This window comes from Copadichromis virginalis, linkage group LG11, assembly GCF_057382275.1.
Source record: "Copadichromis virginalis isolate Kocher_CV1m ecotype Utaka linkage group LG11, C_Virginalis_male_GT1.1, whole genome shotgun sequence".
In the NCBI taxonomy this organism is placed as follows: Eukaryota; Metazoa; Chordata; class Actinopteri; order Cichliformes; family Cichlidae; genus Copadichromis; species Copadichromis virginalis.
The window spans coordinates 15,279,820-15,304,152 of record NC_140628.1 but is presented as its reverse complement, the minus strand read 5'-3'; the positions used below and the strand labels follow the sequence as shown (position 1 = coordinate 15,304,152).

Here is a 24,333-nt window from a genome sequence, read left to right as displayed (position 1 = left end):
CTTGAACCGGAATCGGATGTAAGTTCCAAAAAACGGAATTTTGGAACTGAAATTGAATTGTAGAACTGAAACTGAATGGTGAGAAGTGAAACTGAAATTATTCGAGAGCTGAATTTTTAAAGGATAAAATGCAGTTTCAAAGCAAATCAATTCATTTTCAAAATATAAAATTCAATTTCAATTTAGTGATGATCATTTTCAAACCATAAATTCAATTTCAAATTAGACTAATTCAAATTCAGTTTTCAAAAGCATTTATTCAAGTTACAATTCAGATTCAAGCGGAGCAATTCAAATTCAAATTGAACTTATTCAAATTCAGTTTCTGATGGCACAGATTTCTGCCCATAATAGTGCCCCTGTATTGACCTGATATTAATATATATATATATATATATATATATATATATATATATATATATATATATATATATATATATATTGCTGTATCGAACAAAACCTAATTGTAAATCAGGCGCCATACAGAAAATCACGTGCTGCCTTCACGTTACCCTGTAAAATCTGGCTATTACTTTATTCGACATGATTGTGGGACAGTTAATTGCTATTAGTCTGAATAGTAATTTTGAGGTCATAAGTAACATAATAAATAACTTTGGAGATGTTTAAGGAATCAAGCACTGGGCACGAGGAAAGTAAATATTTACTGTTTGATTTGCATTTTCGCCTCCTCTGTGATTTCCCACCGTGCGTGAACGTGGCGGGGAAGTACGACGGTTACTGACAGCTACACTTTCTCTGCATACTTCGAAAAATGTCGATTTCCGAGGAGATGTACCTGCACTATCACGGACTGATTGTGCCCAAGGAAACTCACTCTTATGAGAGTTTGGAGTTTGCTCAGGGATTCAAGTTTGAAGACGACGACGTCCTGGCTGTTACCTACCCGAAGTCAGGTGAGAGCTTCTGTAAAACACTCAAGCGGCTTTTACTTCACAGAAAACTGATGACTAAACCTTTGTGATGGTAGAATTTGATGATAGACGCTGCACCTGCGCATTTATCTGTGTAAGTGGTGTCAGACAGAGCACGCAGAGTCTGCGGGTGAGGGTGAAAATAAATGAGGTTCGCGAGTGAATTGTACGCCGTTGTTTTACAATACAACAGTTGTTGTACAGTACAACAGTTGTTCTGCCAAAAAGTGATTTCCGGTATTTGCCAAAAACTTATTGCTCGTATTTAAACTGCTATAAGTGTTGGCCTATAATATGTGAAACATATGTCAAATGCATCCCTTATGGATGACATAAAGTCATCTTGAGCCACAAACAACATTAGTGTAAGAAGGTAGAAGCCGCAATCAGTTTTTGGCAGTGACTTTTACGTAACCTTTATTTATGCAGTTAAAAAAATGTCATTAACATTAAAAATGTCTTTTGTAAGAGTAAGCTGGCCAAGAGGACAACAGAAATGGCAGCAAATATTACAATAGTTCTGTAAAAATATTTTAAGTGGGGATAAACGACCAAATTGGTTATAATGTAAGTACAATAACACAGAGTTGTAAAGATACTTGAAAAACAGATAATTTTTTAATTCTATATATAACCCCTTTGTAAACCCTGTTCACCGAAGTCTGTTTACGAACATACGTAAAGATATTACACATAAAAAATACATGGAAACATTGGAAATCAGTTTTTGGCAGGCAATCACTTTTTGGCACAACACCGTCCTTGAACAGTTTGCTGCTCAACCTGAATGTTTACTATTACCAGTTTGCCTTTGAAGGCTAGAGACTGCATAAACCTATATATGTGGTTAAGTAAGCCTAGATACTGTGCACTATGCAAGAGTTATGCAAAGTTTTTCCAGTCACTCCAAAGCCGTGTGTCAACTGTTATGATATTGTGAAAAATGATGCAAATGGCTGTGGTGAACACGTACTTCAAGAAGAGGGAGGAACATAGAGGGATGTATAAAAGTGTATAAAATGTGCAGTTTGAAGGAAATGGGAGTCTGCAAGGTAGTGGCAGGTGAGAATGTAGCTAGGCAGATGAGTCGCTGAAGTTGAAGAGCAAAGAATGTTTTACAGAGTTCAGAGAGGATTTAAGATAGCTCTGGGTGGAAGGCAAGGGTTATCAGATGTCTGGGAAAACTGCGCAGAATGTATCCTCTGGATAGTTTCCAAACAACAAGTAGACTTGTTGTGAAAAGAAGAACTACAGGAAAGTATCCAAAGTGAAGAAAGACCTGAGTACTGGGAGCTTGTCATACAGCAAAGAGAGCGCTTATGAAAGGAAATGGTTTATAATGAGTTGTATGTGAGGCTGCACACTAAGAAAAGAAAATGGGGCTTGTAACAACTGGCTAGTCAAGACAAGGTAGAAAGGATGTCCAGCAGATTAGCGTGGTTAATGATAGAGATGAAATATACCAACAAGTGAAAAGAGTGTGTTGAGATGATGGAAAGCACTGCACCTGGCAGTCATGTGTGTGTATGATGTGCAGGATCTTTAATTGGAGAGCAGTTACAAACTGTGCTCACATTTACTAAGACCGATTTTCATAAGCGTTCCTGATACTAAGCACCGGTTCCCACTATTGTTTCTGTTAACCCGTTATGCAGTTATACTTGAAGACCTGGGCCCTATTTCAGGAAGCCGGTTTAGAAAACTCAGAGTGAAAAACGATACTCAGGGTTGAGTAACCCCGAACTGTCCAACTCGGAATATTCGGTTTCAGAAAGGCTGATAACAATTAGTTCAATCAACGCGGAGTTGCTTTAACCCCAAGTTAAACGCGCGCACAAGGATACATAAAGCCCTGATTAGTGGAGCACAGATTAAGCGAGTCACCATGGAGACGGAGGGAAAGAAGGCGCGGTCAATGTATTTTACAGCACTTGAGGCCGAAATTCTGATGGCAGCATATGCCGATAACATGCAAATTTTGCGGAAAAAAAGTAACACAGCCTCAGCTGCAAAAGAAAGGGAGCATGCATGGCAAAACATAGCCGACAGAGTCAATGCGTGAGTGTTAATTTAAACATTGATCTAGGGATTTCCACCCATTTAACACGTTATTTTATTATATTTTATTTTATTTTATATTTTATACATTTTATTTTGTGATGTGACGTGAGCGCAGGTGCAACCCAACAGGCCCCAAACGTTCCTGGCAGCAAGTAAAAATGAAATATAAAAATATAGTCCAAACAGGTAAGGTGTAATTGTATTATGAGCCATAGTGCTTGGTCTGTTTGTCCGATGTAAATCAATTGCAGTTAGAGGCTACATTAATTTCCCCTCTGTAAGCACTTATTGAAATTATCTGAGCACATTACAATTACATATTTGCTTACTCTGTATGCTCAAATGTGACCCGTTATAGCCAACAGAAAAAAAGCGGAGGCCCGAAAAACAGGTGGAGGTCGTCCACCACCACCACTCACAGAGGCTGAGCAGTTGGCTTCCATATTTGTGATAATGTTGGCAGCATCACATATGATCTTCACAGTGCAGAGAACACAAATTAGCATCCATTACTATAATAAATAATTTGTTAGTTTGAAATGCTACAGGGAGCTATGTACCTGTACATTAATGCTGTGGAAAGACTTCCTGTTCACATAGTCTCCTTCATTTACTGAAGGAGCAATGATTGGAATGTGAGTGCCATCTATACAGCCAATCACGCCTGGGAACCGTGAGAATAAATGTAAAATTTAAGTAGTAGTTCAAGTATCACCACATCATGAATTAAGTTTCGTTCATCCTGCTACCTGCAATTTTGTGGCATCCCTCTTTGATAAATCTTGTGGGTCTATGACCGGGGAACACCACAAACGAGTACAGGAGACGTTTCAGTGCAACTGTAACATTCCTGACTGCCCGACAGACGGTAGCCTTGGAAACGTGCTCAGCGTCACCAATATTATACAGAAAGCTCCCATTTGCAAAAAACCGAAGTGCAATACAAATAATATGTACAGAACTGAGAGGATGTCCGCGATGTGTCACATGAGCAATATTAGGCCTGAGGATGTTATTCAAATAAATTATAGATTGTGCTGAAAAACGGTGACGTTCACACAGAAAATCATCAGGAAATGATAAAATGTCCAAACGCGCTCTAATCACTCTCTCCCGGCGGAAAGCTCTGCGGAGAATTTGGGCTTCAACATCTGCTGGCTCTTCAAGGAAGGGGCATGCCATGTCTGACACTTCCTACAGTCAGGTTTCTGACAAAGAGGCGGAGAAGGTCAGGGTTAGTTGAAGTAAACCTGCTAGGGGGCAGGTTAGCTTCACGGAGTGTGTCGTCATAGTAACTCACTCAGAATCAGTGTTGGGTAAGTTACTTTAAAATAGTAACTTAGTTACATTACTAGTTACTTCTCTCAAAAGTAACTCAGTTACTTAAAGTTACTCGTTACTTTCAAAGTAACTAGTTACTAGGGAAAGTAACTTTGGTTTTACTCAGAATTCTCTTGTTAATGTGTTTCTTCCATAACTTTGCCAGTCTTCTAGCTTGCTTACTTGCCACAAGTGCACTGTGCCACCTACCAATAGAAAGGAAAAGATAATGTGCACATTTCCACGAGAGAAATCCCACGCCTGGACCGTCATTGACTGCTGCCATGATTCTAGCCTACGTCACAGCGTCATGCGCGCCTTTTACATCCAACACAAAAACTGCAGTCGTGGTGCTTTCGATTGTACTCAGAACTCAGAAATTCTGCCTTCTGAATACGAAGATGTAGGTAACACCAGACTGCAGATGAGCTGCATACAGGGCTGGACTGGGACAGAAAATTGGCCCGGGCATTTTGACTAGAGACTGGCCCACCATTATAGGAAAAATCATAAAGCCTTTGAATGAAAATAAACACTGTTGTGACAGTGATGTACACTGTTTTGATGGTATATATGCATCAATCTATCAATCGTTTGTTGTAAGATTCAGATAATTATTTTTTAAAAGCTAGACATTTTAAATGGGAATAAGAAAGAAAAGTATTTCCTTGTGCCCCCCATTCCCTGTTAATGCCCTACATGCCCCCCTGGCAACACTTTGCTAGACCCACTCCTGCACAGTTACCAGCTGTCAGCTACTTAGAAAAGGATCCTGGGGTTATTTGTCTCTCAGAAACAGTTCATAACTTCCCTTCAACTCATTCATGTCACCTAAAAGGTAAACCTGTTTCTCCATCACCTGCTCAGCTCTGATGCTTCAGTAAGGACATCTCCTGGTTTCATCTTCATGTTTCCCTCTCACCAGATAACCAAACTGATATCATGACCAGCAGCTTTACAGCTGTGGCTCCAGCAAACATCAGCCGATATTAGAAATTAATATTAAATAAATTCTAACAATAGCTGATCAAGCTTAAACGTGCTGCTGTTGTTTAGCGCGACATCCGCTGGTTTCCTCTTTCGGCGCAAAGTGAGCGATAAACAAACAAGAGAGAAAAGCCGATCAGCTGATCATTGATCAGTTTTCATGATTGAAGTAGAAACGGGAGAGGGAGGGAGGGGGGAGAATGAGAGAAGAAGAGGCAGCTGTGCAGTAAAGACACAGAATAACTCCAGCTTTGTGCCTTTTTCATTGTAGCTGAATTACGGGACAAACTGTTCCTTTTCACCTCAATAAGAAACGCGTAATATTTTCTCTGAATACCAGACGGGACGGTTGGCAACTCTAATAACTTATGAACAAAATAAAGTTCAACATCATTAACTTCATAGCACCCACCCAGCTGTATAGAAACTCCGTCATGCTAGCTAGCACGCAGTACGGAAAAAGTCAGAATAACGAAAATAAACTCCACCTAAACTTGGTTCATATCTGACCCAGAGAGACTGCAGGTCATAACTTCTTACCTGAAGTTCAGTTCACACTTGGACCGGCGGCCGCCTCGGGTCTCTTTTCCTTCTGCGTCCTCTTTCCATCCTCCACCTGCTGCCCTCCACCACTTGCTAATGTTACTGAATCTGTGGAAGCTCCATAGCCACCACACGAAGTAACGAGTAACGAGCCTATTTAAATCCCAGTAACGAGTAACGCGTTCCTGATTTTGGCATAATAACTAGTTACCGTGCTCGTTACCACAATAATAACGTAGTTACTGTAACGCGTTACTTAATAACGCGTTAGTCCCAACACTGCTCAGAATTAATCTAAACTCGCTTTGTGAAACCGAAAACCCAGAGTTTTCGTTAACTCAGGGTATACTTACTCAGAGTTTGCACTAAACCGGCTTCCTGAAATAGGGCCCTGTAGCTCATACTCATTTATTTTTTTATTGCTATTTCTTCAGGTACAATCTGGATGCAGGAGATCCTCCCACTGGTGCTGAATGGGGGGGATCTGACCCCCATCCATACCATTCCTAACTGGGAGAGAGTCCCATGGCTGGAAGAGAAACAACTGGCACGGGTGGTGGATAAGCTGGCATCTCCACGGGCACTGGTCTCACATTTTCCCTACAACCTCATGCCCCCTTCCTTCTGTACCTCCAAAGCAAAGGTAATGACTCTGTGTGATATTCCCAATGTGTTCCTGATTGTGTAAGAGACTTTACACACACGTATGTTTTTGCACTCTTTCTGCTGTAGGTGATCTACGTCATGAGGAACCCAAAGGACATCATGGTGTCTTCATACTACTTCCACCAGATGGCTGGCTTCCTTGAGGATCCAGGAACCTTTGATGAGTTCATGGATAAATTTCTTGAGGGCAAAGGTCAGAGATCACATATGCACAAGAGGAGACATGCAAGAAAATCAATATTTGCAAGTTCTATCACAATAGTGGTTGGATCTGTAACTGGTCAGCCAATGTCTGCTTCATTTGCAGTGATGTTTGGAAAATGGACAGACCACATGAAGAGTTGGAGAAACAGTGAACTGGGAGACAGAATAATGTACATTACATATGAAGAAATGGCTCAGGTAAAACACTTCCAATGTTTTCACTGAAAGGAAAGTATTTCATGTGAGGTTTTTTTTTTTTTCTTGACTAAACTACCAGACACACTGTCTCATAGTGCACCGCATTGTCAGTGTGTGCGTGCACACTATGAGAGACAGGTGTAACAGAGAGCTGCCATTACCTGCACAGAATAAATATTTTAACTCACACTTTCTCTTGTTATATTTTCAATTGTCATATTCTGCATTGAAGTAAACAGAAAGTAATTGGAGGACTGTTGAAACTTTTATTCATTATCAGGTCATCAGCTGAATTACATGAGCAGCTGTTGTTAGCTGTGTGTGTATTTGTGGGTGCGGTTGTCTTGCTCAACTTCAGCCTGCACCTCGTCACTACGGCATTCGCCTACAATATACAAGTAAAGAAAGCGATCTATATCAATATACTAGAGCTGGGCGATATGAGATTTTTTCATATCACGATATGTTTTTTTCATTTCAGGCAATAACGATATCTATCACGATATAAGCCAAATAACTATATTTGTTAGATTTAAATGTGCCGTTGCTCACAAGTAAAATGTGAAATAATCAGCAGCTTGTTTTGATTTAAATATTTATTTCCCATAATAAGTTCAACAGGGTAGATGTACTAAAGGAACATGAGACTTTTTCAGATAAATAAAGGCAAATATTGCAAACTACACAAAAGGCAGCCGCTAAAGCGTTTAAGTTTCAAAATAGAACAAACGAAACAGACTACTAAATTGTCAATTCCACTTAGAAACAAAATATTAATTCTAAAAATAAATCTTAGTTTGTTTTACAGAAGAACAGACAAAATTGACTAACTTTTGTCAATATCAAATAAACTGAGAACTAAAAGGAAATTCTCAATCTCTCCTTGTTGTATAGCTTAGCTTTTCAAACAGTTTTAACAGTTACTTTAGTCTGACAAAAGCCGAATGACGAATTAGTGCTTCCAGTCAGAGATTGAGCATGCACCGCTTTATTGCATTTCCAGACTTGCTTTTGGCACAATTTACAGTGCGCGCTACTCTGTTTTTTGTCAGACTTGAAATAGCCGAAATACCTTCACACTACGGAACTTCTATGGCTCTTCCGTTCGACAATCTCTCCGGCATTGGAACCATCATCTGTTTTCTCTTCGGTCACGCTCTCGGTTGATTTTTCTCTAGTCAGCACACTCATTTCCTCCGTTACCCGGGCGGCACGCCGGCTGGCTGCTTCCCAAAACAAATACACATGTGCGGCTTGGCACTTGTGCTGTACGTAACAAGTCACGTGACGTGACGCTGCGGCTGCGATTGGTTCGGCTCTGCGCTACTTAATTTGGATTGGCTGTTTTTTTTTTTTGTTTTTTTTTTTAAGAGGACAAGAGCGGTGAGGCCTATCGCAATAGTTTAATTTTTCTATCGAGAAAAAGTTATTTCGCAATACATATCGTTATCGTTCTATCGCCCAGCTCTACAATATACAAATCTGTTGGTTAAATAACATGAATTTTTGCAAACATAAATCATAGTAGTCAGCTAGAACATCATAGAAAGAAATAGTTTTTTCAGCCTTTTACTCACCTCTGCTGCTTCCTGGTTGCAATGTTATGATCGGGGAAGATTGTGCCCCAGGCAGTGTTGGGAAGGTTACTTTTAAAATGTATTCCACTACAGATTACAGAATACATGCCCCAAAATGTATTTTGTAATGTATTCCGTTACGTTACTCAATGAGAGTAATGTATTCTGAATACTTTGGATTACTTAATATATTATCATGCTTTTTACAACTGCATGAATGTACTGTTGCTGTGTGATTTATTACTATTACTGAAGGTCCGTGGCTCCGAACCGTAGTAAAGGGACCTCTGGCTAATACGTCGGTTCCGAGTCGGGCTCGTAGCCGAAAAATAGAGACAGAGAGAAGCGTTGAAAGGCTGCTCCAACGGAACTTATTGTTTCGGAGGAAAACACGAACACAGTGTACACTCGAGTCTTAATAGCTTACTTACAACTGGGCTCGTCAGGCACTCTTCTTGGCTGCAGTGGTTATTATTGTTTCTGCTCTGTGAAAGCTCGTACTTTTCCACTCACATTTTTCTCCCTCCTTCGCTCACAGACACATAACAGGTATGGCAGTCCATTCTCCCTGCAGCACGGACTACACTGCCATAAGGCTACATTCTTTAGGCCAATTAGCTTAGCACGAGAACAACAACAACAAAAAAGCGCTCTCTAACCCAGGAAACACACAGTCGCAGAGAGAGCGCGTCACCATGGCAACCGTAACGCTGCCGCCTGGAACAACAGAACATAGCTGTCAAACAAAACCCAAACAGTCCTGACCCGCCACAATATGAAACAGGGAAGTACCGCCGTGTAATCCATTTATTTCAACAAAGTAACTGTATTCTAAATACCACCTTTTTAAACGGTAACTGTAACGGAATACATTTACTCATATTTTGTATTTTAAATACGTAACGGCGGTACATGTATTCCGTTACTCCCCAACACTGGCCCCAGGACCCGCAAACAATTTATTTGTTCCGGGAGGAGAGTAAGGCACGAGTATAGGGTATGGGAATTTATTTATTCATTCATTCATATTTATAATAGGATTATTGTTGGTTATTATTTTAAATGTGGCCTAAGTTGGAAATGTTTGTAAATAGTGTATTTTTATAAATATTTCTGTGTTACAATGCAATTTCTTTTGTATCATCTATAGTCCTGAGTGAAACCTGCAGAATGGAATATGCTGTGAGGTTATTTAAACCCATCTATTCCATTCAGTCAAAGACTCTTTGGTTCTTATGTTGGATGTCTGCTTCCATGGCCACTCGACCAAGCTGACAACTGTGTTTTTAAAAATTGTTACTTACCTACATCTATATTGTGTTTTGAGTAGGGGTGGGACTCAATTAAAAGAAAGTTAATCTAATTAACTAGAGGTTTTGTAATTAATGAATTAATCTTGATTAATCACATTTAATCGCACAAGCAAATGTGCCTCAAAGCGCAAATGTTTTTTTTGATTTAAAAGGGTTTTAGTGGGCGACAGAATAAATAATAGACATGGTCATGAAAATTGTAAACTCAAGCTCTTAATTTCTGGGGGGGAAAAAAAAATTAAACTGCATTTCAATTCAAAACAGAGAAGCAAAAATAATATCTCTGGCCAAAATTGGGCAGACTTTAAAATAAAATACTGTTATAAGTACATTTTCAAAATGGTATTGTCTTTCAATAATAATGATAAAAATTTCAACATAACGTGCAGTTTTTCTTCTTAAAAAAATAAAGCAGAAATATAAAAGGTTATTTGACCAGTTTCACCTTTAAACTGTGAGTAACCTTAGCCAAAATTATTTTGTACATTCCGCTAAAACAGTGTGATCATCGACTATTTTAGTGCAAAAAATAACAAACCCATTGGACTCACAATACCTACGTACTCCATACTGTCTGTGTCTTTTAACCAGTTACTTAGACAAAGTAACTGTGCTTTTATCTGTTTTTATCTTGTAAGGTATGAAGATTCATGTGCTTTGTGCTGAGGTGTTTTTTTCTGTTCTCAAACTGCTCTCCTCTCAGGAGCTCAGTCTGCTTTTCTCCTCCTCTCCCCTCATGTATTGTGCATTTCATTGTTTTTCTTATCATCCTTTGGGAAGACAGCTCTCTGACCTGTCTTCCCAATGTGATGTTTTTGCAGTGTATATAGTTAGAAGGGGACCCATTTCACTGCAGGTAACATGTACATGAAACATTGCAAGTGACAGGTAAATGCATAACCATCATCATCATCGCTTCCGGGCCAGGCCAGACAGCTGTGGGTGGGTCTCTGCTCGACTGGACCACCACTGCAGCGGGGAGTCTGTCTCGCTGATGATGGATTCTGCTCTGTACAAACTCAGAGCCCTGTTGCACAGGGCATCCTCATCTCAATCAGAGTCTGAAGACAAAGAAGAGAGGAGGAGGCCCATTGTCTTTGCTGCCTCCTTTGTGGTGGCATCTTTACGCTATTCCTGCAGCAGGGCTTCAAGGCTGGTCCAAAACTCTTCTCGCTCTCCGCTTGCAAGATGCTTTAAATCCTTAAAGCGTGGGTCAAGCACAGTAGCTATCTTGAGCCACTGATGGTTGAGTGTAGCTACACGCTGGGATAGGTCCTTTGTGAAGGCAGTCTTAAATTTCACCATGTAGTTTGAGTTATCATTGGAGACCTCCATGGTGTGACGCAGGTGGCAGAAAGCAGGTAAAACCACGGAATATAAGACATATGGCTCACCTCCAAGAAGCTCAGTCACAAACCTGTAGTAGACAGTTCAAGAAAATAATGTCCTAAATTCTTTGTTTAATGCTACCGCATCCGGGGCAGCCGATGCGCCAGTATTGGGGAACAAGGATGCTGGTGAGAAGTGGGCTACTGGCCGAAGGAACCGAAACATCATCACACCGAAAGTGGAAATACAAATTTGAAATCATTGCCAGAACTACTGAACTGCAAAATCGACATCAGAGCTTTATCCAAATTATGACTCACAGGATCAGGGCAGACGGTCGTCAAACCATCACTCAACGATGACCAGATGGCACTCTACTACTCGGGTGGAGAAAAACGAAAAGCAGGAGTTGGCTTCATGGTTGCCCGTCGCACAGTCAAGAGTGTTGTCTCATTCCAGCCAATCTCCAATCGCCTTGTAGTGCTCACCATCAACGGTAGCATCAAAACCCACCTCATTACCATCTACACACCAACCGAGACAAATCCAGACCCGGCCAAGAACAATTTCTATAACCAACTACAACACACGTTGGATTCAATCGGACTGGGTGGGAGAGCACGGGGTCGGGTCATTTTGGACATGGTGTAATGAACAACAACGGTTTGCGCCTCTTGTCCTTCGCCAACACCAACAACTTCATCATCGGAAAAACACCCAATTTTAACATCCAAAGAAACATCAACTCACATGGCAAAATCCAACAGGTGATGACTCAGCGATGTTGGATTACATCCTGATTGACTCCTGTTTCCGTGATAAATCTTCTACTACAAAGAGCCAAATGCAAATCGCACCCATTGGCAAAGCCCAACTGGAAATGCCTGTCAGATCCCGCTTACAAGGCAGAATTTCAAATAGCATTATCCAGCCATTTTGCTGCATTGGTGCCATCCGAAGATGTCAACGTCAAAGAGCAACAAGTTTTGGACGTCATCATGGAAAGCGCCAAAGACCTGTGCCATCCCACACGCTGCCGAACACAGCCGTAGATATCCGACGAATGTCTCGATATGGTAGATGAAGCGAAATATGTGAAGCTGGTCGACTTTAAACGATATCGTCAGCTCAACAAGGACGTCTGACGCCGATTGAAGGAAGAACGCGAGGCTTACTGGAACCAAGTAGTGGCTGACTTGGAGGAAGTGGCCTCAAAGCATGAGTGCCACACCATTTATCGAATGCTCTGATGCCTGAGTAGAAAAACCAAATCAACAAATGACAACATCTGAAAGGCTGATGGCACCTTTGTATGATCATCAACTGAGCGGTTACAGTGCTGGACGGAGCCACAAGGACCACCAGCAGAGCCGCCACCCATCGAAGCACCAGAGACCCCGATGGTCCGATGATGAGTCAACCCTGGCAAAGATGAAGACAGCCATCGGGACTTTGAAAAATGGAAAAGCGCTTGGTGTGGATGCAATTACAGCGGAATCGATCAAGGCTGGCGGTGATGTTCTTCTCCAACAAGTGCACCTTCTTCCGCAAAAAAATGTGGCGCACAGAGACGATTCCAAGAACATGGGAGAAGGCCATCATTATCCCAATCTTCAAGAAAGGCAACAACCGAGAATGCCAAAACGAATGCGGCATCAGTCTGCTCTTGATCAGTGGAAAAGTCTTCATGAAAGTAATTCAATCATGCCTGCAGAAACATCGCGAACAAACGAACCGCAAAGAGCAAGCCGGCTTCAGATCTCACCGCGGGTCCTGTGACCAGATGTTCAGTATTTGCCAGGTGAGGAGCAAATTTTATGTGGGAAACGGACGGTCATCATCTTTATTGACTTTCAGCCTACATTCGACTGCATCGATTGGGCAACACTTTGGATGACACTGGAGACTGAGCACATCCCACCAAAAGTAATTAAGCTCCTACAGGAAAATTAGAACGGATCATTGAGCCAAATTCGCATCCGAAACAAGCAGTCGACTGAATTCGCCATCCGCACAGGAGTCACCTTACTGCTGCTCTTCAACATCATGGTTTACACCATCATTTGACCGTGTAGTAACATCCTGTGTGAGTGGCTCTTTCTGTTGCTCCAGTCTTGTTTGCTCCTGGTGTAGTTCCTCCATATTAGCAGGGGTGTCTGTAATGCATCTCATTTTGCTTCCCTTTCAATATCATAAGGCTGTTCAATTTTACTTGAAATAGTCTTTCGGCACAGCAGTTGAAAGTTGGATCACCTGATGCTAACTGTAGCACATTTTCTAACCCCCTATCTTCTACCACTGATAGTAGTCTACAGTCCAGAGCAATCCTTTTATGCGAGAGTTGGTAAGTTTGTCCAATATTGGCTTACTAATTTTGGTTCTGGGGCCAGTCATTTCATCAAATTTGGACTGTTCATATGTTTTATTGTCACTGCCAGTGCTAGGTTCTGTGCCTCCTGCAACATGTTTTGAATTTGGATGGTATCGTAAGGTTGAGGTGCTTCGGTGGTACGGAAACTCCTTTTTGGACAGCTTGCACAAAACCATGCTTTTATCAAGGCTTCTGTCAGGTAGTCTTTTGAAATGAAATTTGCCTCCGATCAGTCCTAACAATGCGCGTTCTTCTTCTCCCTTTTTGTACATCTGATGTGTGCATTAGTGTAGTTGGTATTCCAGGAAATTGTGCATTGACAAAAGTTCCCCTTTGCTTGAAATGCAAAGTGTGATTAAATGCGTTATTTTTTATTTAAATTATATTAATAAATTATTTTACATGTTTAAATTCCCATCCCTAGTTTTGAGACACAATTTCCCACATATTTTGATGCTCCACCTAAAGGCCCGAGTGCACCAATGTTCCCTCTAAGCTGCGCACATGCACAATTGCGCACTGCTGGCACGGTCTCTGCGCACAGAAAATCTGTGTTGTGCACAAAAAAAAATCTAACCTGAATTGAAATTAAAATTAAAACTTTAACAATTCTGTTTTGCAGTGTTAGTCAGTGAGTGACTGACTGCTCCTGTATGGGATTAGAACGATGCCACCATATTCCATAGTCCAGCCAATAATGCCATTTACATTCGCAGCTAATCAATGTGGTTGACAGGCTATGACAGCGTCCTTATGTGCCGACACCGGTGTTTTAGCTAGCAAAGCGGCGTGGCTTATGTGGAGTGAAGCCACATTAATGACAACGTGTACAACCATTGGAGATGTGAGCAGGACAGACGAAACAATTGACGGAAAAAGTGTGGACTTTATACCAGTTTTTAAATTGTGTTGATAGGCCACCTAAAACCAGAGTTATGATAAAAAGATATGCAATGTTTGGTTTTCTTCCTGAATACTATCGTTGTTTATATTTACTGCGGGAAGAAACGGTAAAAACTGTGTTTTATAAGGAAAACGCTCGAAAGCCTGTGAGCAAAAACAAAACCAAAAAAACCCCCACCCTTTCCTATTGGTCGAAAAATATACCATGTTGACCAATCAAAAATGATATGGCAACATGGCATTTATTGTTTAGGAAGGGGGGAAGTTTTAGGAGTGACCGCAGTGTTTTGCCAGGTGAGTGATTTGCGACGTTTAGCACAAATCTTGTGTAGTTAGCGTGTTGTCTTGTATAGTTAGTGTGTAGTGTAGTCAATAGTTTTGTTGTGTGTGTCAGAACAATGAGGCGACTACTGAATGTTACAGGTGTTACAGGAGTGATACATCTCCTGTTGTCAGGCAGGTATCAGGCTGTTGTTCTCCTTTATCTCATAGTGGACAGAACTAATTTTTTGGAGTGACACAAATAATTTGTGTGGCATCAAATTTGATGCAGAACAGCTGATTGTTCTGTAAATAGTTTGAAATATTTATTTTAAAAAATGCCTTGGCTACATTTTTAGGTAAACAGCTGCAAAAAACTCCGTTGTTTGAAAAACTCAGTTACTTTTTTGAAGAAGTAACTATATAATTAATTGCCCAACATTGGTCATTATATACTGTATTTTGCAAACAGAGAATTACAGGACTCTCTCCCAGACCACAGACTCATACTCATAATTCAAGTCAGAGCTTTATTTAAAAAAGAAAGAAAGTTGTGTTTTCAAAATTGGAGTTAGAGTTATTTTCACTTCCAATAGTGTTAACATACTAAACAGGTCATGAACAAGATTTTTTTTTTTTTTCAAATTTTCATTGTCAGTGTGCTGAAGCAGTTAATTAAAAGTAGTCTAACATAAATGCTTTAATTTGATTATTTTAATAAACCATGTAATTTGGATGGATTCGATGTTGGCGTGACCACAGTGCACACTTCTAATGTTGCTCACAGTGGTCCAAGGGACCGCGCAGGGAGTTTGTGTGTTCGCTCAGACACATGAAAAATTAGAGGGAACATTGGAGTGCACCCTCCACATTTGTCACTTTGAGCAAAACAAACCCAGACTTATGTCTTGCCAAAACTTGAAATTGTGACTTAAACTATTCAAACCCCTGACCTTTCAAAGTTTGCTCATGAAATGACTTTAGAATAAGTTTTCAATAAAAGCCAAATTTAAAAAAACACTGACTGTTTCACATTATATAACGAGCGTGTTTCTTCCAGGACCTGCCTGCGGCTCTCAGGCGTATTTCTGATTTCCTGGGCTGCAATCTGACTGAAGAAGTAATTCAGAAGGTAGCAGAGCATTGTTCTTTCAAGAGCATGCAGAACAACAACATGTCCAACTTCAGTCTGATCCCCAAGGTGTACATGGACCATGACAAATCTCCTTTCCTAAGAAAAGGTGAGTTTCCATATCCCATTATGACACATCTGACTGGGTTGAAAAATTAGTGATATTGAACACAACACACCAACTTGGACGCGTTTGTTATCAAAGATGTCTTTTCAGAGTTTCTTCCATGGTCAATTTCTGTTCTCATCAGGTGTTTTTATGTTTATGTGACTCTTTGCATGCGTGTTTTTGTTGTCAGGCAATGCTGGAGACTGGAAAAACCACTTCAGCTCAGAGCAACTGACCCGATTCACCTCTGTGATTTCCAAAGAGCTGGAAGGTGAGAGCTTCTCTCTGCCATGGAGCTTGGATTGACCACCATCTGAAATAGTGAGATGGAGAGATCAGGAGTGGTAAAGACAAAATCGAGACCTATATCGCGAGTAATGTTATATTTCTTATAGGAGGCACATCTAGTATACATAGAGCTGCCCCAAAAAAACAAAAGAGTGCATTGACCAGCACAACAAATTTTGGATCCTTCGCTCTGATTTAGCGGTGAGTGCAGCGCATGCCGTTGTGAAAGGGCCTTTATGCTCCGCAGTGTGACTCACAGGTCCCAGGTCAGCCCTGACTTTGTGTTAGGTAATACTAAAGTAATAATGGGATTTCTGGTATATCACAGCTTTATCCTTTCAACAGCTACCGGAAGTTAAGGGACCTAGCTTATAATGAATATTCATATGGAAATCCTCCAGCTTCAAACTATATTACCCTTCCAGGACCTGCAGCTCAGCAAAGCACCCCTTCGACAGCCCAACCCATCTGTCTCTGATTGGATTGTTAAATTTGTGATTGACCTGACATTGACCAATCAGCTGAAAGGAAGAAGAATTTGGTCAAAATTTTTAAGTTTAATATATAGTTTTTTGCTTTGCATCTGTAACCAGACCTTAAAAAACAAATTTGTAATGTGTAAATATTTTTTTACAAATACAAATCTCTTTTACATTGACACAAATTCTCTTCCATAGATGCACAAACATAAAATTTTCAGATATTTGGTTTACAGGTTACAAAACTCAGTTCACAACTATGCTGTCTGATTTACAAAATATTCGTACTTGTAAAATATTTATAATAAATATTTTAAAATATTTATAACCACAATTTGAGCCCATAAACTAGTGCCATGAACTAGTGGTAAAAAACTAAATTGCCGCAAAATGACGTCACTTCCGGTTTCGAACAGGTCATGACGGACATGCGATAGTTCGCGCTGATGGATGTAGGAAGTGTTACAAACAGCTGATCGGATTGGCAAAGCGTGTTTCTGTAATATTATGTTTTTGTTGCTACAAGTGCTTTTTATGCAGTTTTTGCAAAGCTATATGTAGAAGGAAACTGTGACCTAGGGCAAGCTGATGGAATAAGATGTAAGTACAACTCCTCCGGTTTCATATGCAAAAAAAATTATTGCGCTAGCTTACGTGGTTGCAGTGCTACCGGGATTTAAAAATAGTTATGTAAAACGGAGCGTGCCCGCTCCGACCGGCTTTAAAGGGTTAATATATATTGTTTTTTAGTGTGTAATACTTATTGCATGTTAACCTTGTATATGATTAACTTTTGCCATCTAGGACCTCCATATTCTGGATCTGCATGTATTTGACATTTAACTGGTACAATTTTTAAAGTTACTGAGCATAGCACATTCACGGCACAGTCCACATGTTTCTGCTAATACAAAGTTATGATACTGCAATCTTAATTAACATGGATGTAATGTTGTATTTAATTTGTTGTTGAGAATTTTAACAAGAAGATCAATAAAGTCATTAACAGTAACTTGTTGTCTTATTTACTTCTTTTATAGTTTTGATGAAATAGTAGTCAAATTTTAAATGCTAAACATCATATTGTTCTCCGGACGTATGATAGACACACAGGCTTGTTTTTATTTCAGCTGTAGCTGTAATAACAAGAATGATGGATGAATCTTTGAAAAGACACATTTCTGTTGGATTTTGTAAAAATAAGGCCTACAAATAAAGCTCCATTCCCCTATATCTGTAACGGGGTTGCTTTTTTTCTCTCATAATGAATCAAGCTACTTTAGCCACTCTGCATTCCTCTAATCTGATTTTCAAGCCTGTACATTATGTGTACATAGTGACTCAATGTGCTCTAATCACCACTTATATATTACAGAGCTGGAGCTTTTAGTCAGCAGGCGAGCTCACACAAGTTGATCCTTCTGGGATGTTGCAATGGTAGACTGAAAAAAAAGCTAGGATACTAGATATAAAAATGCTTTGCTAACTTTATGGAGCAAGTCAAAGCTTGAAAATGCCTTGCCTTTTTATGTTTTGGAGAAAAGTTATTTGCAAGCATATTCAACTTAAAATGCAACAGCTATGCAGATTTGAAGCTGCTAGCATATACAGGTGTGCTTACAGCAACATTTTATGATGAACTGTATCTTGGAGACAAATGCAAACACATTCCTACATGTCAGACCACAGGGGTTGGAAGCCCACACAGGACATTGGGTAGACTAAAGCAATTGTCTGTCTTAAATGAACCATATCCAACAAATGTTGCACCAAATCAGCCGTGGGCTTTCAGTAATAGTAATAAATCACACAGCAACAGTACATTCATGCAGTTGTAAAAAGCATGATAATATATTAAGTAATCCAAAGTATTCAGAATACGTTACTCTCATTGAGTAACGTAACGGAATACGTTACAAAATACATTTTGGGGCATGTATTCTGTAATCTGTAGTGGAATACATTTTAAAAGTAACCTTCCCAACACTGCATATACTACGTTATTAAGTTTGTGTTTAGGAATTCTGTCTTTGGGATGAAAGACAGAACTCCTATAATATTTAAAACTTTACTTTCTGTATTTTGAAAATACACACCATGCTTATATGAATCAAAATTTCAGTGAGTCTTCTGCAAAGAGTTAGCAGCCAGGAATGCTGCAAAAATCTGAAAGTAATCAAATTTGTATCTGGAACAAGCAAAGAATAACACATTCCTGAACTTTCACTCCAAATGCAGGATAACTTGTATTTCTTTATAAACTAAAGAACTACTGGTGTGAAACTTTTTCCATTAATACAGTCAGATCCAGTATACTAATAAAAAGATCACATGTGGACAAATAGGTCATCAAGGAGAGGAGCCCATTTTTCACGCAGGATTGTTTTTCGGTAAGAAAAAACTGAATAAAAAGGAGGACGTACAAAACGAATGGTATTCACTCATTTTTTGCTAGTTCAGCTCACACGGCCCAATTTTTTTCTGTCTCTCATTTGTTGTCCCTTGAGTCCAATAAAGCTGTCATTGTTGAAAAGGCACAATGGTCACAGACACAGACATAAACACAGGCACACACACTACTTGCTTTTACGAGCTTGCTGAACAACGCTGTAGTGTTTACACTGTCGTGCTACTTTGCTGCGGTTGTGAATTCCAGTGAGTCATATCAAGCCAGGCATTATACTAACACGGAATCACTCCAACTTTATGTCAAGACACAGAAAGGGAGAACATAACTTGATGATTACAACCCAACAAAATTTCAAAACCTATGACCAGTCAGTAATGTCTGCAGCATGAGGTTGTTTATGTTTTATTTTCTTTAAGTCAGTTTTACTACATAAAGCCAAGAGTAATCGAATAAAAAGACAGTATACTATTTGAGACCAACCCGTGGTCATTAGGTCTTGGCTTCAACCTCTGAAATATAAAAGCAGTTTGGAATACAAAGTTCCCTTTCAGGAAGGTATACGTACTTGGGGGAGAATGGTCCAATCATGCCAACTAGATTATTAAATAAGGAGGTGCTCAGGGAAAGGGCACTGACTACGTAACAGGAGAAAGTCTCTAACGAAGGATAGGAGAAAAGTACAGAAGACTCACTCATCCAGAGAACTGTCATGTCTGCCACTGAGTACATTAAGTACCACGGTCTCCTCCTGCCCCTGGAGGCCCACACCACGGAGAGCTTGGAGTACGCCCAAAATTTCTGTGTGGAAGACACTGATGTGTTTGCCATCACTTATCCGAAGTCAGGTATGTGTTTGTTCTCATATCTGTTGTCGCTGTTTAGCTTTTCTAGTTGTCTCTGATGGTTTTTGTTGATAAGCTTTAGTTTCCACATTTTATATATGGAGGAATTTATTCCTGTATATTTAAGAAATTTGTTTTGATGGCAGCAAAACATCTCAAAAAAGCTGAGATTTGGGCAAAAGAACACTGAAAAGGGAAGTGACACTAAAAATAATCACATGGAGGAGCATTTCAAAACTTATTTGGTTAATTAGCGACAGGTCGTCAGCAACATGACTTGGAATCAAAAGATCATCTCAGAGAGGCAGAGTTTCTCAAAAATGACGCTAGGCAGCGGTTCCTTTCTGAAAACAGCATTCACAAGTTGTGGAATGGTTTCAGAAAAATGTTCCTCAAATTAATGCCTGCATATCTGAAGGTGTGGGGGTCTGTGCTTATGGAGTGAGTGCTTGCACATCTGGAAAGGTGCCTTCAGAGCAGAAAAGTAACTTTTAGTTTAATTTTTCTGTGATTTTCTGCCTCTTTTTCTGTGATATCCTGCCTTTTTGGCCTAAAGGGACCACCCACCATTGGAGAGGAACTCCTCTAATAAGCACATCAGGGCTTAGGAGGGTAGCTCAAATAAGTCAAACGATATAGACCAAAAGCAAATATCCATTACAGAGCACATAAATGAACCGGCTTGGTCTCAGAAGGATATACAGGTTTCAGAGGAACATACACTGCCGTCCAGGCAATATCTTTTTCAGGGAAGGTCTTGCATATTTCAGCAACATAATGCTAAACCACACACTGCAGCTATTACAGCATGCTTTTATAGTAGAAGGTTCTACTTCAACTGGCTCCTTTCAGTATGGAAGAGTAGCAGCTCTACCCTGAGGCACAATCTCTAATGGAGAGACCAGCCTCCCTTCAGAGAAAGGCCATTTCTGCCAACTTTCTCAAACTTAGAGGTGCTGATTCTCATTCCCACCACTTCATACTCAGCTGTAAGACAGGACAGCAGGGGGGAAAGTGGGAATTTCTTGAAATTCAGAGATTATACATAATGTCCTTATTTATTTAAAAAACAAACTGGAGTATACTCTCTGTATCCCATTCAGAGGTTGCATGAAAATGCTATGCAGTTAAGTGAAGGCTCAACAAGTTAGCTTACTGTTTGTAATAATGCACCTTGTAGGACTGGTAGAGAGCAGACTGTGGGCTTCATGGTCAGTTTAACAGACAATGATGGTGGGAATATTATTAGTAGTCCACTCACTGAGCTTGACGTTTATAGCAGCTTCATACTCTGTAACATCTAGCATCTCTGTTGGCTAAATCCATAAACAACAGTGAATCTCAGAGCAGCAGCATACCTTAGCTGATCACAGCATGTACTCAAAGAAAAATCCTACTGGAGCTCACATTGGGAATTGTTCTTATGTGATTCTTTTCCCTATGCCCACCACTCCAACAGATCTTAGCATTCCCCCACCTACTAAATCCTAATGTAATGTTGGGCTACATAAATTTTTTCTGTTTACATGTTGATGCAAAGTCACCCATCTACAGTGCAGGCAGCAGCAACAAATGTAAGGCTGAGTTAGCTTAGCACAAAAATAGCTGGTAGAAATGTTTTTCAAAGAGCTGTTTTTTTTAATTTTTGTACTGAGGGTACATTTACATCCAGTATAAGTACACATGCTTTACGTATACTTGGTCAAAGAAGTTGAATCATCTGGACGACCCTTTCAAATTTTGATTTGTCAGACCTCTGGAAAATCTTTCACTTAAGTCTTTGTTAGATGAAGTCAGCCTCAAAGAAGACAACAGCCTTTCTGGATCTTTTTTCCCTTGCAGGGCAGGATGTTGTTTTGAAGTTGTGGTGCAATGACAAACTGTGTTCAATGGCATTGTTTCTCAGAAGGGTTCCTGAGCCCGGGCATAGTTTCCAATACAGATTGTTATTTCACTGTTATTTCTTCAGGTACAATCTGGATGCAGGAGATCCTCCCACTGGTGCTGAATGGGGGGGATCTGACCCCCATCCATACCATTCCTAACTGGGAGAGAGTCCCATGGCTAGAAGAGAAACAACTGGCACGGGTGGTGGATAAGCTGGCATCTCCACGGGCACTGGTCTCACATTTTCCATACAGCCTCATGCCCCCTTCCTTCTGTGCCTCCAAAGCAAAGGTAATGACTCTGTGTGATATTCCCAATTCATTCCTGATTATATAAGAGACTTTACACTCATTATGTTTTTGCACTCTTTCTGCTGTAGGTGATCTACGTCATGAGGAACCCAAAGGACATCATGGTGTCTTCATACTACTTCCACCAGATGGCTGGCTTCCTTGAGGATCCAGGAACCTTTGATGAGTTCATGGATAAATTTCTTGAGGGCAAAGGTCAGAGATCAAAACTGCACTTCTATTATCACCAGTAGAAGAGTGGTTGCATGTGAATGATTTGCCAATTTCTATCTTATTTGCAGTGATGTTTGGAAAATGGACAGACCACGTAAAGAGCTGGAGAAACAGTGAACTAGGAGACAGAATAATGTACATTACCTACGAAGAAATGGTTCAGGTAAAACACTTAAAAAATTTTTTGTTAACAACGTCTTCCATTGTTTTCCATGAAAGGAAAGCATAACAGATCACTGTACAGAACACTTTATCTTCGAGTATTGTGTTGTCAGTATGTCTGCAATATTCCCAATAGAAAAAGTTATTTTAACATTCTTGCTGTTAAAAAAACCCTCAAAGTTCATATTACGTTTGGACGTATAGTATTCAACTAATAAAACTCAGACTTTTTATCGTGCCAAAAATGTGAAGCTTAAATCACTCAAATCGCTGACCTTTCAAAGTATGATCTTAAAATGACTTCAGAATGAGCTTTCATTAAAAGCTAAATTTGAAAAACACACACTGTTTCACATAATATAACAACCGTGTTTCTTCCAGGACCTGCCTGCATCACTCAGGCATATCTCCGATTTTCTGGGCTGTAATCTGACTGAGGAAGTCATTCAGAAGATAGCAGAGCATTGTTCTTTCAAGAGCATGCAGAACAACAACATGTCCAACTTCAGTCTAATCCCCAAGGTGTACATGGACAGTGACAAGTCTCCTTTTCTAAGAAAAGGCGAGTTTCCATATCTTCTATCAAAAGTGTATTTTTAGATTTCTTCCCAGAATCAATTTCTTTTCTCATCAGATGTTTTTATGTTTATGTGACTCAAGCTTGACATGTTTTTGTTGTCAGGTATTGCTGGAGACTGGAAAAACCACTTCAGCTCAGAGCAACTGACCCGATTCACCTCTGTGATTTCCAAAGAGCTGGAGGGTGAGAGCTTCTCTCTGCCATGGAGCCTGGATTGACCACCATAGAGATCAGGAGTGGCAAAAATCCTGGCCTGTTATTTCAGACCAAGTAATTCATGCTAACTGAGCCAATATTCTTAAACCTATTTATGGTTTCAATATTAGGACCATGAGTAAATAGCATTAGAAGTAGCAACGTTTATTCACATGTCTTCTAATACAATTAAACCAGGATTCAGAAGCCTCACTGAGTCCATTAAAGTTCTCATGACTGGCATGCTTTAAATTAAATGGAGACTATTTATAGATACAGATAAAACTAGCTTGACAAAATATTTAGTGTATCCTGATATAAATCTGAAGCCACAAGCACTGGACATTAAAGATTGTACAATTTGTGCTGATTTACCCACAAGGAAATACTGTTGCAACATTTGAATTCCTCACAAATTAAAGTGAGATTTTTATACCTCTATACTGCTGTTTTAATTTTATTTTCCAGTTCACATAATATGCTGAAATCTGTCATTTTTTAGTAAGCACTTTTTAACTTATTTTTATCTCTAATAATTATTTACATCTTCATTATTTTAATATGTTATTTTTTGGAGGGGGGAATTGAATAACTACTTTAGATTTAACTTTAAAAAAAAAAAAAAGTAAAAAATTATAATTTGCCCAGTGAGTCTAAACTCATGCACTAAAATGTACTATGTGAATACTTAATTTCTGTTACTTTGGTATTATTTAATCATAAAATACAGGTTATCGCTTATTTGTGTGATAATTTAACAGAAATGATGCCTAGCAAGAGGAGTAAAAATATAAATCTGATGTCTGAATGTACTGAAAAATGTTGGTAAAGTCCTTCAGATTAAAAAAACCATTTTTTTTCAGGACCATTTCTTTTTAGGCTAATAAAATTGGTGTAAGAATTTATAATCTGATGTAGTCTCAGCCTTCACTGATAAATGATGGCTTTTCCACAGCCATAGCAGAGATGCTTTTATTTAGAGTTGCTCTTAATGTAAACCAGGTGTTATTACTTTAAGTGTAATATACTTAATTAAAAAAATAATGCAGGGCAACTT

The 24,333-nt window shown here is 39.6% G+C and overlaps 2 protein-coding genes across 2 annotated transcripts; both read left to right on the top strand.

Moving 5' to 3' along the window:
• The first annotated feature begins 678 nt into the window (after window positions 1-678).
• LOC146698248 (sulfotransferase 2B1-like) lies at window positions 679-17,688 on the top strand. Its single transcript, XM_085473290.1, has 6 exons — window positions 679-917; window positions 6,281-6,489; window positions 6,579-6,705; window positions 6,820-6,914; window positions 15,729-15,909; window positions 16,100-17,688. Exons 1-6 carry the CDS (start codon window positions 776-778, stop codon window positions 16,213-16,215), a joined length of 870 nt encoding a protein of 289 aa, XP_085329416.1. The 5' UTR covers window positions 679-775; the 3' UTR covers window positions 16,216-17,688.
• A 2,089-nt stretch (window positions 17,689-19,777) lies between these two features.
• Window positions 19,778-23,717, top strand: LOC146698247 (sulfotransferase 2B1-like). Its single transcript, XM_085473289.1, has 6 exons — window positions 19,778-19,931; window positions 21,898-22,106; window positions 22,195-22,321; window positions 22,408-22,502; window positions 22,883-23,063; window positions 23,184-23,717. The coding sequence occupies exons 1-6, from the start codon at window positions 19,796-19,798 to the stop codon at window positions 23,297-23,299; spliced, it is 864 nt and encodes a 287-aa protein (XP_085329415.1). The 5' UTR covers window positions 19,778-19,795; the 3' UTR covers window positions 23,300-23,717.
• The last annotated feature ends 616 nt before the right edge of the window (window positions 23,718-24,333 follow it).

Excerpts from the sequence above, each read along its gene's own strand:
- LOC146698248 (XM_085473290.1), top strand. The coding sequence starts at position 776 with ATGTCGATTTCCGAGGAGATGTACCTGCACTATCACGGACTGATTGTG. Across the intron at positions 918-6,280 it reads TGTTACCTACCCGAAGTCAG|GTACAATCTGGATGCAGGAG; the intron begins GTGAGAGCTTCT and ends CTATTTCTTCAG. Across the intron at positions 6,915-15,728 it reads CATATGAAGAAATGGCTCAG|GACCTGCCTGCGGCTCTCAG; the intron begins GTAAAACACTTC and ends TGTTTCTTCCAG.
- LOC146698247 (XM_085473289.1), top strand. The coding sequence starts at position 19,796 with ATGTCTGCCACTGAGTACATTAAGTACCACGGTCTCCTCCTGCCCCTG. Across the intron at positions 22,107-22,194 it reads TCTGTGCCTCCAAAGCAAAG|GTGATCTACGTCATGAGGAA; the intron begins GTAATGACTCTG and ends TTTCTGCTGTAG. Across the intron at positions 22,322-22,407 it reads TAAATTTCTTGAGGGCAAAG|TGATGTTTGGAAAATGGACA; the intron begins GTCAGAGATCAA and ends TCTTATTTGCAG.